General features: G+C 51.6%; 7 protein-coding genes and 1 non-coding gene; 6 read left to right on the top strand and 2 right to left on the bottom strand.

Moving 5' to 3' along the window:
* Positions 1-267: 267 nt before the first annotated feature.
* Positions 268-883, top strand: RCC_07599 (uncharacterized protein; the record flags this gene model as incomplete). XM_023772855.1 has 2 exons in its annotated part: positions 268-504; positions 560-883. 2 exons carry the CDS (start codon positions 268-270, stop codon positions 881-883), a joined length of 561 nt encoding a protein of 186 aa, XP_023628623.1.
* A 557-nt stretch (positions 884-1,440) lies between these two features.
* Positions 1,441-1,536, bottom strand: tRNA. One transcript has 2 exons: positions 1,500-1,536; positions 1,441-1,475 (listed from the first exon to the last, which is right to left on the bottom strand). It is a non-coding gene; the product is annotated as a tRNA-His (tRNA).
* A 2,075-nt stretch (positions 1,537-3,611) lies between these two features.
* On the top strand, positions 3,612-4,643 carry RCC_07598 (related to nucleoside-diphosphate-sugar epimerases; the record flags this gene model as incomplete). XM_023772854.1 has 2 exons in its annotated part: positions 3,612-4,030; positions 4,082-4,643. 2 exons carry the CDS (start codon positions 3,612-3,614, stop codon positions 4,641-4,643), a joined length of 981 nt encoding a protein of 326 aa, XP_023628622.1.
* A 512-nt stretch (positions 4,644-5,155) lies between these two features.
* RCC_07597 (probable ribosomal protein RPL4A) lies at positions 5,156-6,397 on the bottom strand (the record flags this gene model as incomplete). XM_023772853.1 has 3 exons in its annotated part: positions 5,156-6,066; positions 6,124-6,218; positions 6,288-6,397. The coding sequence occupies 3 exons, from the start codon at positions 6,395-6,397 to the stop codon at positions 5,156-5,158; spliced, it is 1,116 nt and encodes a 371-aa protein (XP_023628621.1).
* A 678-nt stretch (positions 6,398-7,075) lies between these two features.
* RCC_07596 (probable PHO88 (involved in phosphate transport)) lies at positions 7,076-7,785 on the top strand (the record flags this gene model as incomplete). XM_023772852.1 has 3 exons in its annotated part: positions 7,076-7,089; positions 7,168-7,328; positions 7,385-7,785. The coding sequence occupies 3 exons, from the start codon at positions 7,076-7,078 to the stop codon at positions 7,783-7,785; spliced, it is 576 nt and encodes a 191-aa protein (XP_023628620.1).
* A 448-nt stretch (positions 7,786-8,233) lies between these two features.
* Positions 8,234-9,558, top strand: RCC_07595 (probable Adenylosuccinate synthetase; the record flags this gene model as incomplete). XM_023772851.1 has 2 exons in its annotated part: positions 8,234-8,399; positions 8,453-9,558. The coding sequence occupies 2 exons, from the start codon at positions 8,234-8,236 to the stop codon at positions 9,556-9,558; spliced, it is 1,272 nt and encodes a 423-aa protein (XP_023628619.1).
* Positions 9,559-10,285: 727 nt separating this feature from the next.
* Positions 10,286-11,668, top strand: RCC_07594 (uncharacterized protein; the record flags this gene model as incomplete). XM_023772850.1 has 3 exons in its annotated part: positions 10,286-11,024; positions 11,153-11,570; positions 11,626-11,668. The coding sequence occupies 3 exons, from the start codon at positions 10,286-10,288 to the stop codon at positions 11,666-11,668; spliced, it is 1,200 nt and encodes a 399-aa protein (XP_023628618.1).
* A 1,153-nt stretch (positions 11,669-12,821) lies between these two features.
* On the top strand, positions 12,822-14,988 carry RCC_07593 (probable MFS monosaccharide transporter; the record flags this gene model as incomplete). XM_023772849.1 has 11 exons in its annotated part: positions 12,822-12,929; positions 12,983-13,089; positions 13,141-13,296; positions 13,360-13,407; positions 13,483-13,555; positions 13,607-13,955; positions 14,018-14,040; positions 14,094-14,473; positions 14,528-14,626; positions 14,688-14,745; positions 14,824-14,988. 11 exons carry the CDS (start codon positions 12,822-12,824, stop codon positions 14,986-14,988), a joined length of 1,566 nt encoding a protein of 521 aa, XP_023628617.1.
* Positions 14,989-15,189: the final 201 nt, after the last annotated feature.

Below are 15,189 nucleotides of genomic sequence, written 5' to 3'. Positions count from 1 at the left end.
CATCACCGCGAAAGCGAAGGGAAGGAGGAAAGGGAGATACATCTACAACAGCCGTCCATCTCAACAAATTGGGGAATTGATCCTGGCGTATGCGAGGGTGGGGGCTCCGCAGCTAGTTCAAACCTTGTCGGGCACGGCTCCTTGCCTTCACATGCTTCCCACACTTCGATCGTCGTCGCGTGCCACGTTGTACTTTGACCGCAATGTTTGACGGGCCGTGGCAGCAACACTTCCAATCCATCGGGATGAGACCAGAGTGACACAATCATGGCAGATGCGGTGGATCCAGCCCATGTTGCAAGCACCTTGTCTTGGATCGGAACAGCCCTGTCTTTCATCGGCTATTGGGTTGGCGTCGTCGTTTGGCAGCTTGCCAGTACAGTCGGATACGTCTTGTATCTTCTGTCTCAGCCATTGATCTTCATCCTTCAACCTTTTGGATACTTGGGTCGCTTCCTATTGGCATGTCTGCTTTGGCCTTTCCAACTAATCGCCAAATTTGAGGTATGACGTGTTGTGTTAAGAGGCGGAGGCGGGACTTGAACTGATGATTCTGCAGACAATCTACATTTACTTGGGTATTGCAGCTATTGTCGGCCTCACGGGAGGCTTGATAGTGCGAACGACGTATGGATGGCTTTACAAACTGCTCCAACTGGACAGCAAAACTACCCCCAAGCAACCCAAACCGAGGACAGCAAAGCAATACCGAGAGGAGAAGCAGAAGAAGAAGATGCGAGATGATCCGGATTCGGCCCGTCACATTTCGCCTGGAGCGGTGTCGTCAGGTTACATAAGTGTGTCTGATGGCAGTCGCAGAGGACAGTCTCGGCGAAGCTTGTATGCGCAAACGATCATGGAGGAGGGAGACTCTGATATTTGATGGAAGGGATGAGTTGTGGAAGAACTGCATTTCGATGAGTTTTGATGCGCTACCGATGAGGTTTGACAGAGAGAACGGCGTCCTTCAACCATCCCGTGTGAAAATCCGGCTAACGACCTGAGATCTTGATGCGTGTTGGGGCATCAGTGTTGTGCCTAGAGAACCTGTAGCTCTCGAAGAGGAGTTTTTCGAATTGCGTGAGACCGTCTAGCGAGCTTTGTGGAAATGTAATCAATCATGTTTGATCACGTATAACTTTGGTACGAAAACGACGTGTCTCACTGAAGATTCAACAGGAATTGGGACCTACCTGGGGCATTTGGACACCAATCTCACACCTCTCATCAGTGGAAACGCCAGTGATCCTCACCGTGTCCTGTAAAAAGAAGCCTTTACTCGCAGTTGGAAGCGCAGGCGGAAGATAAAAAACATCCTCATCTTTTGTGCCGGCCGTTCACAATTTCTGTCAGCCTGGTAATGGCACCTTTAAACGTTCCGTACAGCAAAAAGGAACATTTTCGCAAACGACGAAAWTGGAAAAAAAGATGGTTGCGTGATGCCGTTGCCCTGATTCGAACAGGGGATGTTCGCGGATTGCAGAGGAGCCTGAACTCAACCACAAGCGAAAGTACTAACCACTATACTACAACGGCGATATGTACTGAGAGGTGGAAGACGAAAATCCGTTGCTGAATATATAAGCTTCACGCTAGGCCCGATTATCTTCCGAGGTCCCCCTTGGCAATGCAACAACACCACCCACATGGAACATCGCCCTTAACAATCGAGTCGAMACCACCTCAAATAGATTCATTTTCAAGCCATTCATCGGCAGCGGGCCAGCTCAGCGTGTTCCCACGCGAAATGAGCAGTCATCATGACCTGCCACTTCGAGAAGTCCTCCGAATGGTCTTCACGGCCTCGGCCTCGATGCAGCCAAGCCTACTCTAGCATCTCCGCCTATCGCTGCAGGCATTCAATGCACGAGGATCTACCATTTAATGCAGGTCCGCTGCCACATTTTTCCCACATGGCCTTGACGGAAAGTCTGTCTTGCCGCATATAAGGTCTGTGAAGAGGTCGCAGCTTTTTTTCTTCTCACGACCCCGATTTCGTTCCAAGATGAAGTCCTCTACAGCTACTGCTGCAGTGTTCTTCGCCGGCTCGGTTGCGGCTGACCTCTATTCTATTTCCAATCAGAATCACACATGTGCCATACAGCCAGCTTACAGGTCTTGCTCTGCAAAGGCCGTGCCTGAAAGTGTTGATACCTGCTGCGTTGAGACATTCGGTGGACTTGTACTGCAGACACAGGTGAGTTGTGAGGTGGAACGCTCGACGATCAAGCACTTAAACGACATCTCAGTTTTGGAACACTTGGAGCGAGAACCCTCTGCCACCGAACGAGTTTACTGTTCATGGACTGTGGCCGGATTTCTGGTTTGTGTCATCCCCAATCATTGTATTGCGTCTAGTCTGATCAGGTTCCAGCAACGGCTCTTACACGCAGTACTGTGACCTCTCTCGCCAGTATGATCCAGTGCCTTCGCCCAATACCACAACTGGTCTCCCAAATGGCACCGTAGTTCCTGCTTACAACGGCCCGGACATTGGCACATTCCTCGAACCTTTTGGAAAGTACGATCTCCTCCAGTGGATGAACACCCATTGGATCAGCCAAACAGGACCAAACCACGTTTTGTGGGCTCATGAATTCTCGAAGCACGCTACGTGCTTCAGCACTTTTGATGTTCCCTGCTATGGACCAGAATATGTCAAACACCAAGAGGTGGTCTCTTTCTTCGAAACTACAATACAGTATCACAAGCAGTTCACGACCTGGGAATGGCTAGCCAAGCACAACATACAGCCCAGCAACAGCACTTCGTACAACAAGAACGATCTGGAGGATGCCTTGACTATTGAATTTGGCGCTGTTCCCTATCTCGGGTGTTCAGGGCCACGATACAATGAGACTGAAGCAGGAAAGCATTCAGGCTCGAAGGATACCGGGAGGACAGTTCTGAGTGAAGTTTGGTACTACATGCATGTGTACGGACGGCCACAAGATGGGCATTATGTTCCAGTTGACCAGACTACGATCAGCGGCTGCACTAATGCGACCGGAGGTGTATGGTACTACGAGCCAACGAAATAGTAGCCAGCTGGCTCCCGAAAGGCCAATGGCCGCGCTGCACAGCGCTGTCTAGTTGAGAAACGCCTTCAGCATCAGTCTTCTTCAAGAGTAACCYCGATGTTCGACTGACGATAATAACGGTGAGAAGTGTTCGACGGGCTTGAAATTCAGGTGTCACATTAAGAGAGCAGCATTCGATCGGCTTCAGGAGGGCTCCAAGGCTTGCTGTAGTCMTGCGGTAACATAAATGCCACTGGTGGATCGAACCTTCGAGAAAACAACGGTGGTGCTTAACAATCGATCAATGTCGGCATGTGGAGTGTCCCGAACATGTTCCTTCGATATCATGAATAAGCAGTCGGCAAAAATGTGGCATTTGGCCTCTGCTTGTGTAAGCTTGAACTGTTCATTGAAAAGATCACCAAATCTGTTCCACCAGAATGACGTGGGGTAGGAGGTGCAGGATCCCCCTAATGTTGATCGACAAAGTGATGTACAAGAGTGTTGACAGTATATCAGTAACGGATCCCAGCTGAAGAGAAAGTCTCCAGTCCTCCTACCTACATCCAGCTCACCACTTCCTACCTCACCATGCCTTCGTCCAAGACTCCTTTCCTCTTAACTGGTGTGACCGGCGGCCTTGGAGCCAAGATCCTGGAGGACCTTCTCAACAAACACGCCGTGCCAGCTTCCTCCATCATCGCAACATCTCGGTCAAGCTCCAACAAGAAAAGATTTGAATCCCAAGGGCTCCAATTTCGTGTGGCAGACTTCAAGGATGCCGCTTCATTGAACGATGCMTTCTCCCAAGTTGAGAATCTCCTCTTCGTCTCCAGCTCAGAGCGTGATACTACAACTCGCAATGCCGAGCACCAAAATGTCATCAATGCCGCCAAGGCAGCCGGTGTGGACAAGGTGTGGTATGTGAGTCTCGCGTTGGGCGGTCTTGGGAATGAGAGCAAGATCGGGTTCCAGCAGGCTCATTACGAGACGGAGAGGTTGCTTGCCGAGTAAGGCGTCCCATTGTTTGCTCCTTCGAACCCGCTAACAATGACCTTCAGATCCGGGTTGGATTTCATCTCTATCCGCGCCGGCTTATACACCGATGCATTTCCTCTCTTCCTCAATTGGTATCCTTCATCAAAATCGGTGCCTCTTCCACGGCTCACTCCACCAGTAACGGCCAGTAAAGTTGCCTTCACCACTCGCAATGAGCTGGCCGAAGGTATTGCTACACTTCTTGCCAAAGGTTTGTCAGCCTTCCCGAGCATCAAGCCTCAAACAAAGTACAACATCGTACCCTTGACTGCAGGCTCGACTGCGTCTCTGATTGACATTGTCAACGCCATCAACAAAGGCCGCGGAACAAACATCCCAATCGAGTACCTTTCACCGGAAGACTGGATCACGGCCTCGGCTACGGATGATGTGGGCGGCAAGAGCAGAGCGTGGTTCGAGGCGCGGTTGATCTTCATGCAAGGCATTGTAGAGGGCGATGCCGCATTGGTGGATCCTTCATTGGAGACCTTGCTGGGGAGAAAGCCAGAGACTGGGGAGCATGCTGTTGAGAGGATTCTGAGGGAGAATCCGGAGTACACTTGGCACCAGAACCATGTGAGGTAGTGTTGCGTATGATGCGCAGCCATGTTGGCCTGGCCTGGATATTTGCAGCATAGCAGAGTATGTTAAAGTAGGTAGGTGTGGCTGGTCCTCCAATTTGAAAGTCTCAAGGTTGCTTGTCGAAGTGAATGTCAAACTGGCGCATCATATTCGCGGTCGATGACCTCGACTCATTGAAATTCCCCATGAAGCTAGATGTCAGTGGAACGCGTTTGCAAAACAACAAGCCAAAGCTGCTGCAGGCTCTCATATCCAAAACCGAGCGGTGATGAGTCTGCCATAAGAACTTCATCTTGATTCCATTCATTGTGTTCATCATCTAGACACGTCAGCCGTCCTTGAACTTGTCCCTTTTCGATACTTGGAACTTCACAACAAGATGAAAGCGTACGACAATTTTGAACTGTGTTGATTCTCATTCATAATCGCCACGTCGCTACGAAGAACGCCATGCCATACAGCCTTTTTAGCCGGCCGGACCCTTCGCACCCTGAAACCCTCAAGAAAACACACGTCTAGTTCTCCATCAAAGTAGGAGCGAAAGAAGCATCCTTCTGGTTCTTGCTTGCGGCCTCCTTGACGTGTCCGTGACCCTCTGATGAGTAGGCCTTGGCGTATGGGTTGAGGCGGAGCAGGACCTGCTTGTTCTTGAGAGGGTTCTTCTTCTGCACAACACCACGCTTGGAGACGGCGCCACCCTTGACTGGGCGGAGGACAGACTGGACTTCGGCGCTGTTGATGAGCTTGGCGAGGTCAGGCTGTGCCATGACGTTGGTGGGGATGAGGAAATCACGCTTGAGCGCAGATGGCTCGGTGGTGCTGCCGTAGATGGTGTCCAGGGCGGCGAAAGCAGACGAGGTCCAGATGACGAAACGTCCGAGGTGACCACCTGGTGCGAGCTGGAGGAGGTTCAAGGCGTAGACGGGGCAAGTCTCGACACCTGGGATGTTGCGGAAAGCCTTGATAAGGGTGTTGCCATCCTTCTCTGGCTCGTAGATGACAAGGGGTCCACGACGCTGGACGTTGCGGCGGTTGCGGAGCTTACCCTTTCCGGCGCGGRGCTTACGCGAGTTCTTGACCTTCTCAAGTTCTGGGCCGGCACCGACAGCCTCGAGCAGCTTGACAGCGGCGGAGGTCTTCTTGAGAGCGCCCTCGGCGAAAGCGGTCGAGTTGATGACGAGTGGGACCTCGGTGACGGTCATCACACGGTGACCACGGGCGAGGAGGAGAGAAGCACTGGCAGATGCAGCAATGGCAGAGGCAGTGGCGAAACGCTTCTGGCCAAGGTTGATCTTCTGGTGCCACTTGCGCCAGACCTTGGTGGGTGCGAACATGCGTCCGGAACGGCACATGTTACCGTAGGCAGCCTGACCGGCACGGTGAGTACCACCACCAGAGACACGAGGAATACGGGCGACAGCGCGACCTGTACAGACGTGTTAGAGATATTTTCCGCTGCGGCTTCAATGCAGATTGTCCATACCAGTTCCCCACGACTCAGCACTGGTCTGGTGACCGGCCTTCTCGCTCACAGCATATGGCTGACGCTTGTTCTTTGCGACACCGGTGTGCACAGCCCTTCTCGCTGTTAGCAATTATCCTCAATCCATCTTTTTCTGCCCAGGTCGAGCTGCGGAGGGTGCGTACTGAACGATGTCTGGCCGGATGGGTGCGCGGAACACATTTGGGAGAGKGTGGGTGGCATCACTGGCCGAGCCATCAGCTCCGAAGATCGAAACGGTTGCGCGGGAGGCCATTGTGTGTGCTGCGTGGGTTAGTACCTTGCTGTCGTTCCAGAAGTCGCAGCTGCAGCGAATTTCGAAGTGGCAGATGCTTAGTGCTGACGTAAAATTTTGCCAAGCAATTTCCTCCACGACGATTGAGAGGAAGATGCTCCCCTCTTGCAACACTCCTTCACATCAGACATCAAAGGAGAAGCATGTCGTTGCGATGATTTGATACTGAGCTTTTTGTACTCATCACATGCTGATGATGCTTCTTCCGGTTGCACCGAATTGTATTCATACCTTACACAGTGTCATTTGCGGACTGTTCATATTGCTGGAAAACCCCAAGTTTACTTCATCGAAGCACATGGCCTGCCTTTTGACTGACCTCAATTCTACGATTGAAAGTGCAGCTGTATTCTGACCATTTATTACCTACATGGCTCGTGTTGCTTGCTCAAAGATGAAAAGTGGACAACTTCGCAATCGCCATGTGGACCCCCAAAGCTGGTACCTTACCTTTGACTTTAGCGTCAGAATTTGGTCTGGCCACTTCGCCTTTCACGTTCTTCCACTTCTTCCACCTTCCACAGCAATCCACTCCCACTCCTTCAACCATCGTCTTGAGCCCCAACCGACCCGTCTCCTCTACGGAAAACCACTGGAAAGCATCACCATCCCTCACGCGACACCGAACCCACCGTCAAGATGAACCCTCAAATGTGCGTAATAAGTTGCACGCGCGCACGCGGGTTGGCGGAGGAAAAGTAGTCGGGCGCATACTGATTTACGCCGTGCAGTACCAACCTTGTCATCATCCTTGTGATGATGCAAGCCAGTAAGAAGATTCCTTTCGAGGACGATAACGTMCTGATGGGAGTGCGTGGACTGTACATCCTCAGCAACTTGATCATCTTCGGCGTATACATGTATGTCAAGATGCAGATCGATAAGAAGAGAGGTAAGCATATTATTGAAATCGTCCGCTGCTTCATTCGCTAAAAACATATCTCCCAGATATGACGGTCCTCAAATACGTGGAGCCTGCGCCGATGGGTAGCACCGAAGAGCCCAAGGCTGTTACCACCACCGTCCACGCCTACGATCAACAGCAATTGAAGGGTCTGTTCAAGTCTCAGCTCATGGGTCTCGGCATGATGGGTGTCATGCACATCTACTTCAAGTACACCAACCCGCTCCTCATTCAGTCCATCATCCCACTCAAGGGTGCATTCGAGGGCAACTTGGTCAAGGTTCATCTTTTCGGAAAGCCTGCAAGCGGCGACCTCAAGCGTCCATGGAAGGCTGCTGCCGGTATGATGGGTGCTCTGCAGCAGGGTCAAGGCGAGATCAAGACGGACAAGAAGAGCATCGAGCTGGCCGAGAAGGCTGGTCGTGGTGGTGCCAAGGAGGAGTAGGCGGCGATTGTTACCATGTCAATTGATACGGCTTTCTCTGTACAATATCTGGTGTCAACTCCGCGAGCATTGTGAGATGACACGTCTTGATATGTAGAAGCCATTCTAATTCGAGCCGGATCCATGATCTCGAGAACATGAACACGAACCGTTGTTGGCCAGTGAAGAATAGCGCTGCTCTTGAGGAAATWCAAGTAATCGAAGCCCATCCGCCTCTCCGGAAGTGAAGTTCATCAGTTGGGAGTGAAGTATGAAGCGCTTCGAAATGCTGCCTCAAGGCTGCTTTCATATCGTACCTAGGTACCTTACATGCCGAGAGACTTCAGGGAAATGGCGGGGTCCAATGACGGCCGTTACCGGCGGAACTAGATGGATCAAAATCTTGCTGAGTGACTCTGTTCTTCTTTCTCAAAAATGGCTACTCCGACGACAGCTTTCCTCAAACACCATGGCGACGATCATATTGGGAGCGCAGTGGGGTGACGAAGGCAAGGGTAAGATTGTCGATGTCATTGCGAGCAGCGGGGTGCAGTTGTGTTGTCGCGCGCAAGGCGGACACAATGCGGGTCACACAATCGTGAAGAACGGCAAGACATTCGACGTTCACATCCTGCGTGAGTAGCCCCGAATTTGCAGCCAGCTATCGTATACACTGACGCCTTCTCAGCATCCGGCGTGCTCACCGAAGGCTGCGTCAACCTTGTCGGCACTGGATGCGTTGTTTACGTTCCTGGATTCTTCAAGGAGATCGCACAGCTCGAATTCAACGGCATCGACACCAAGGACCGGATACTCATTAGCGACCGTGCTCATGTGGATCTCGACCTGCACACCCGGGTGGATGGGCTTGAGGAGGTGGAGCTGGGAAAGGCCAACATTGGCACCACGGGCAAAGGCATTGGACCAACATATTCCACAAAGGCTACTCGCACTGGTATTCGCATGGCCGACATCTTCAACAAGGAGATTTTTGACGCGAAGCTCCGTCACCTTGAGGACGGCTTCCGTAAGCGCTATGGCGACCTGTTGAGATACGACGCGGACGAGGAGATCAGCCGCTTCGATGGTTACCGTGAGCAGCTGAAGCCTTACGTCGTGGATCAGGTTCCTCTTGTGGCTTCTGCTGTGCGGGGAGGTGTCAAGATACTCATCGAGGGCAGTCAAGCCCTGATGCTGGATCTCGACAACGGCACATACCCATTCGTGACCTCCTCAAATACCGGTGCTGGCGGCGTCTTCACTGGCCTTCACATCAACCCGCGCAAAATCGACGAGACCATCGGTGTTGTCAAGGCCTACACTACTCGTGTGGGCTCAGGACCGTTCCCAACTGAGCAACTGAACGAGGTTGGTGCTAAGCTTCAAAAGGTGGGACGCGAGTTTGGTGTCACCACTGGACGGACCAGGCGCTGCGGATGGCTCGATCTCGTTGTTGTCAAGTTCTCCAACGACATCAACTGGTACGATGCCATCAATCTCACCAAGCTGGACATCCTGGATGACTTTGACGAGATTGAGGTGGCCACCGAGTACTACGACAAGAGAACCGGCCAGAAGCTCCTGTCCTTCCCTGCTGACCTGAGCGTTCTGGACAACCTTGACGTTAAGTACGTCAAGCTCCCTGGCTGGAAGCAGAATACCGTCGGTATGAAGCGGTGGGAGGATTTGCCTGAGAATGCTCAAAAGTACGTTCAGTACATCGAGGATTTTGTCGGCGTACGGATCAAGTACATTGGTACTGGACCTGGCAACGAGAACATGATCATCCGGTAAACGGTGCTCAGAGTTTGTAGGTTGATGAATCGGCTGGAAAATTCTCCTCAACCAAGGAGTGAGCCTTCTGCACGCAACAGAGCAGTAGATGGGAGCAGCCATGCTGGAGTACAATACAAGCTTGACGAATGAATGCTCACACAATAACCACTGTCTATCCAAGAGCTTTGCACTACGCTCACCAGTTTGTTRCCAGAAACGGTGTGTATAACTAGCTGTAGATCATAGTGTGTAGTGCTGCGATGTGTGCTGTGAATGTAACCCTTGTAATCAAGGTTTTTAGACTTTCTGGGGGCGTTTGCCGTCAGCCTCACTGTGCACATCAACCACATCAACCTCACGCAACAATAATCAAGACTCGACTCGACTCACACGTGCCCACTTCTGGCACCTTCATATCCAATCCCTTCACTGTAGTTCTACACATCATGTCCCTTGGTCCTCACTGCTACCAACTTCGGAAGCCACGGCTTCCTCACCTGCGCGCATCATGAATKCCTGCCCTTTCAGCTGCGACTTTCGCAGCGACAGCGAATATGCCACCATGCTTCACATCGAGGACAATCACAGCGAAAGCTTAATTTCCAATCTACCCCAGTTAGGATTTTCCCCYGCCGGCCGAAACCACCATCAGTCAAACATCACGCCTGAGGACATGTGGACGCGCTGTACGCGCCCTGGTTGTGGCGACTACATTCTCATCTACGACATCGACCAGCATCTCGACATGCATGCTGCCATCGCGCTGGCTGAATCCGAGGAAACGCGACCTCCACTACCTGCTCGACGAAGTCCGGACAAGGATAAATTGCGGCTTGGCTCATCTAGGATGCATATGGAAAGAAGCCCACGGAAGCTCTCGAGAGTGAAGCCCGAGTCTGGAAATGTAGCTAGATCTGGTCACAATCTACTGCAGTACTTCGCAGGCATTGCAACCACCCACACTCGCTCGAGGGTGAGGGCTTCAACTCGACGTACCATTCGTCACATCCGTGAAGAACCTCTGAGAGCATCTGGGCGGCTAGGGAAGTACGAGCTTGGTCCCTACGCATTTGAAGACGCCATGCCAAACGAGGTGAGGAGAGATCTGATGGCAGGGTCGGAGCCGCTTTTTGTCAATCAGATTGGCAGGGATGGTAAAGTGCTCCGGCAGAAAGTGTTCCCCAACCAGACTGCTGGTATTATACCAGTGCTGGCCGACTTGTGCGCTCGCCAATGCAACACAACCGCCGCGTATCTCTGCCACCCGTCCACTCAGCATATTTACAAGGTGCGGTGCAACGGGAATTTCTGTGGGTATTGGAACATCCAGGTGCTGCTGTCCTGGCTGCAGGCCGTGACTCCTGAGGGACCACAGGAGATACCTAATGTTCTGCAAATCCAAGCATATATCCACCAAGCCTGGGACCGTGGATTGTGTCCACATGGCGAGATTGAAACTGGCGGCATTCGGAACACTCGCAAATGTAAGTCACACCAGCAAACTTTGGCCTGTCCGTAGAGAGGGCTGGATATTCCCTCCATGTCACGGATCAGATTCGACGCGGAAGCCGAACCATGATGGCAAACGCTAACTGTGTCGTCCTCACTCTAGGGATTGGAACACTAGAAGCCTTGGCATTCTTCACCCGGATTGGCGTCAAGGTTGAGGCTCTTGCCTTTGGAGGCAAAGACGATCGTGCAAACTATGCCGTAGCCGATCTGCTGGATCATGTCGAAGCGTATTTCATGTCTGGTACTGAGGACGCCGAGAAACACGGGACATCATTCGTGACGAATCTGCCTCCAATCTACTTCCAGCGCCTTGGACATTCCCTGACCATCATCGGCCTGGAGAGGTTGGTTGATGGCAGTCGCAATCTGCTCATGTTCGACTCTTCTTTTGCAACGTCGTCATCGATGAAGAGCCTGACTGCTCAGAGGCAAGCTCATACTTCGCCCGAGAGTCTACTCAGGCCGTACAGAAAGTCGGACTTGTCTTTGACTCGCTGGAAGGAATTTGAAATCATCGTGTAGGTGACCTGGCTGGAGTGTGAGGATATCGAACGTTTGCTGACTCAATCGCAGGCCTCGTGCAAGCATTGCCAACGGCTCGGCAGGCGGTAAGTAGGCTTGACGGTGTATAGTCGAATCCAGCTCTCAGCACACGTTGAACCCCTCTTCGATGCGGTCTATGGTGAAGAATCAGGTTAGACACTCGCCACTGCAGCGTAGTGGTATTGACGACTGGAGCACTTTCCATGTTGCTCTCAACCTAATAGACCGAGAGTCTGCTGAGCTGTAGTTCTCTAGGCCACGCGGTTCACGCCAATCCATCGAATTGCTGTACTGTACCAACTTCATTATTGCCACCCTGATCATGTGGTCTTTCAAGACGAGCAGCACCAAGCCATCGAGACCTCCTTTGGCCAAGCAATGCCCAGGAAGTAGAACATGGCCACGAGCACCCGTTGTCAGCGGCTGTCACACCTTTTTGTTGACATTGATCGGTCAGGCGTCGGGCTCTTCTCGTAGGGCCGGACCATCTTACCGATGCCAAGAGCTGCACGAGCTAGTAACCCTGTCGTGTATGAGTGCCAATGTTAGCGAGACTGCGCCAAGCACGCTCCATTGGCACTCGGTCTTCTTGGGATGTCGATGTTCCTGTCGTTGCATCAATTTCCATGCTGGATCCTGGTGCGGTATTGACGTTGGCTTCCGGCCTCTGAAATCGATCCACCGTGTTGGATGAAAACAACTCATCCCTCGTGCCATCCAAAAACAGTTCCTGGTCGACTACAAGGGTCTCCTAGACGAACTTTCTGTGCTTTCATGGCGCACTCGCCTGTAAGCTTGCACAAGCTAAAGCGCGATATGCACATGCTCGTGCACAAGATCGGGCCAACAACACCGGTCAATAAGTCCGGAAATGCGATGCCCCCGCAACCACGCCRCATTCTGCGATGATGCATTTTGTCCCAGACTCCCCGCATGTCAGCACGCGGACAAGCTTGGCAGCCCAGTCCCCAAGACGCTGGAGTCCTTAAGAAGTTATGGCTCCGAACTACTCGCATAGTACGGTCTCACCAACCTTGCAAAACGTGGGGATCTTTCGGCAAGTCAAGGCAAAGGACGCAATGGTTTGCAGTTTCAGTAAGGATTCCGTAGGACTTTCGGCGCATACGATGTAGGTGATATATAACGATTCCGCGCTTACTGCTTCGTTGCAAAACATTCCAATTACTTTTCTTCCATCCTTGCAGGTCGAGAAGAAGTCAGCAAGTATGGGTTTTCGAATCAAGAAGCCAGAGGGAGAGCCAGGCGCATCATGGCCTGCCATTCTGGTTGGGCTGTTTGTGGCCTTTGGTGGTGTTCTCTATGGATACGATACGGTATGCTTGTGAAGATGTTCGATTGGTGGACTTTGCTCATACGACTGCTATAGGGAATCATCAGTGGTATACTGGCTATGCCGTATTTCATCCAATCGTTTGCGACGGGAGACAACACCAAGATTACGACTTCACAGGACTCACTCATCGTCTCGATCTTGTATGGCCTTGGCTCAGATCCGATCCATCATTCATTACTAACCTGAAGTAGGTCGGCGGGTACTTTCCTCGGTGCATTGACCGCAGCGCCTGTCTCTGATATACTTGGGCGAAGATGGGGTATTATCGCCTCCTGCACTTTTGTCTTCAACCTAGGCGTTATATTGCAGACCATCTCGRCGTCCCAGCCACTGTTTATCGCAGGAAGGTAGGCGGCACGGAGAGAGTTGAATTCTGCTTTGTTGAACGACAGATGCTGATAATTTACAAGATTCTTCGCTGGATATGGAGTTGGTCTGATCAGTGCCATGATTCCAATGTAAGCGATGCACAGATCGACCTTCAGGGGGACCTCTTGGCCTGCATCAAGAAGCTGACCCACCCATCTCCTCAGGTACCAAAGTGAGACGGCTCCCAAGTGGATTCGAGGAACTGTTGTGGGTGCCTACCAGCTTGCCATCACCATCGTAAGAAACAGACTGATCGAAATGCTGGCTCGACATTGACGAAATAACTAGGGATTGTTCCTTGCGGCCATTGTCAACTATGGTACTACCGACCGCAATGACAGTGGAAGCTATCGCATTCCAGTCGCCATTCAGTTTGCCTGGAGTCTCATCATCTGCTTGGGAATGCTTTTCCTTCCAGAGACYCCGCGTTTCCTTATCAAGCAAGACAAGCACGATCAAGCTGTCAAATCTCTAGCCAGGCTTCGTCGACTACCATTGGATCATCCCGCCATCCTTAGTGAGCTTGCTGAGGTGGAAGCCAACCATCGCTACGAGTGCTCGATCTCCAAAGCTACATATATGGATTGTTTCAAGGGCACGGTCGGCAAGCGTCTACTTACGGGATGCTGTCTGCAAGGTAGGCAAAGACACTGGCGAGAAAATCAAGCTATCATCTGCTAACATCAACTTCTCCCTTAGGTCTCCAGCAACTCAGCGGTGTGGTGAGTGCTCATCAGTCAATTATATTTCGAAACCATCCTAACATTGCATGCAGAACTTCATCTTCTACTACGGCACCCAATACTTCCAGAACGCAGGCTTTGAGCAAGGCGGCTTCATCATCCAAGTCATCACCAACTCGGTGAATGTTGTTTCGACTCTACCTGGTCTGTACCTCGTTGAGAAGCTTGGACGACGCAACCTGCTCCTTATGGGTGCCATTGGAATGTGTGTCAGTCAATTCATCGTGGCCATCACCGGTACAGCCGCCAGCGCCGACAACCTTGACGCCCAACGTGCGGCGATCTCCTTCGTCTGCATTTACATCTTCTTCTTCGCTTGTTCCTGGGGACCTGTCGCATGGGTGGTGACTGGCGAGCTATTTCCCCTTCGCGTCCGTGCCAAGTGTCTTTCGATGACCACGGCTACCAACTGGTAAGTTTTCTAGAATATGCTCTCGCCCCCTCCACGTATTGACATGGCTCACAGGCTCCTTAACTTTGCGATCGCTTACTCAACCCCTTACATGGTGAACGAGGACCACGCCAATCTACAGAGCAAGGTGTTCTTCGTTTGGGGATCCTTCTGGTCAGTCTTCGAGCCGAGTAGTAATGACATGTCCAGAAAAGTTGGCTAACGACAAGGATAGCTTCATCTGCATTGCTTTCGTCTATTTCATGATCTACGAAACTAAGGGATTGAGTCTGGTAAGTGACAGTGGAGTGCTTTGGTTCTGCGATTCGGTGGAAAGTTCCATAAAGAAAGGTTACTGACCAATTCTATAGGAAGAGGTTGATGAGTTGTACACCCGGGTCTCGCAAGCTTGGAAGAGTCAAAATTTCGTGCCGGAGATCTCCTTCCAGGATATCAAGGTTGGACCTGACGGACAGCGAGGAGAGAGTCTGGCAGAGGCTGTGGAGCGCAAGCAGAGTATGACTCAAGTCGAATGATGGCTAGTCTTTGAAGYGAGCGATGGAATTACAGATGTGGAAGCTGGTAGTCTGGAATGAGTGCCATTCTTCACGCACTGTAAATCCTTCGAGAGCATTCGATCATCCTCTACATAGAGGTGGAACTCTCTTCAAAGATACAGCATGGCTATAATGCTTTCGATGCTACCCACCGTAGCATTACTCTCACAGGATTGATGA

This window comes from Ramularia collo-cygni (assembly GCF_900074925.1).
Source record: "Ramularia collo-cygni strain URUG2 genome assembly, contig: RCC_scaffold12, whole genome shotgun sequence".
In the NCBI taxonomy this organism is placed as follows: domain Eukaryota; kingdom Fungi; phylum Ascomycota; class Dothideomycetes; order Mycosphaerellales; family Mycosphaerellaceae; genus Ramularia; species Ramularia collo-cygni.
The sequence above is the reverse complement of the archived record's forward strand: the minus strand, read 5'-3'. Positions and strand labels throughout refer to the sequence as shown.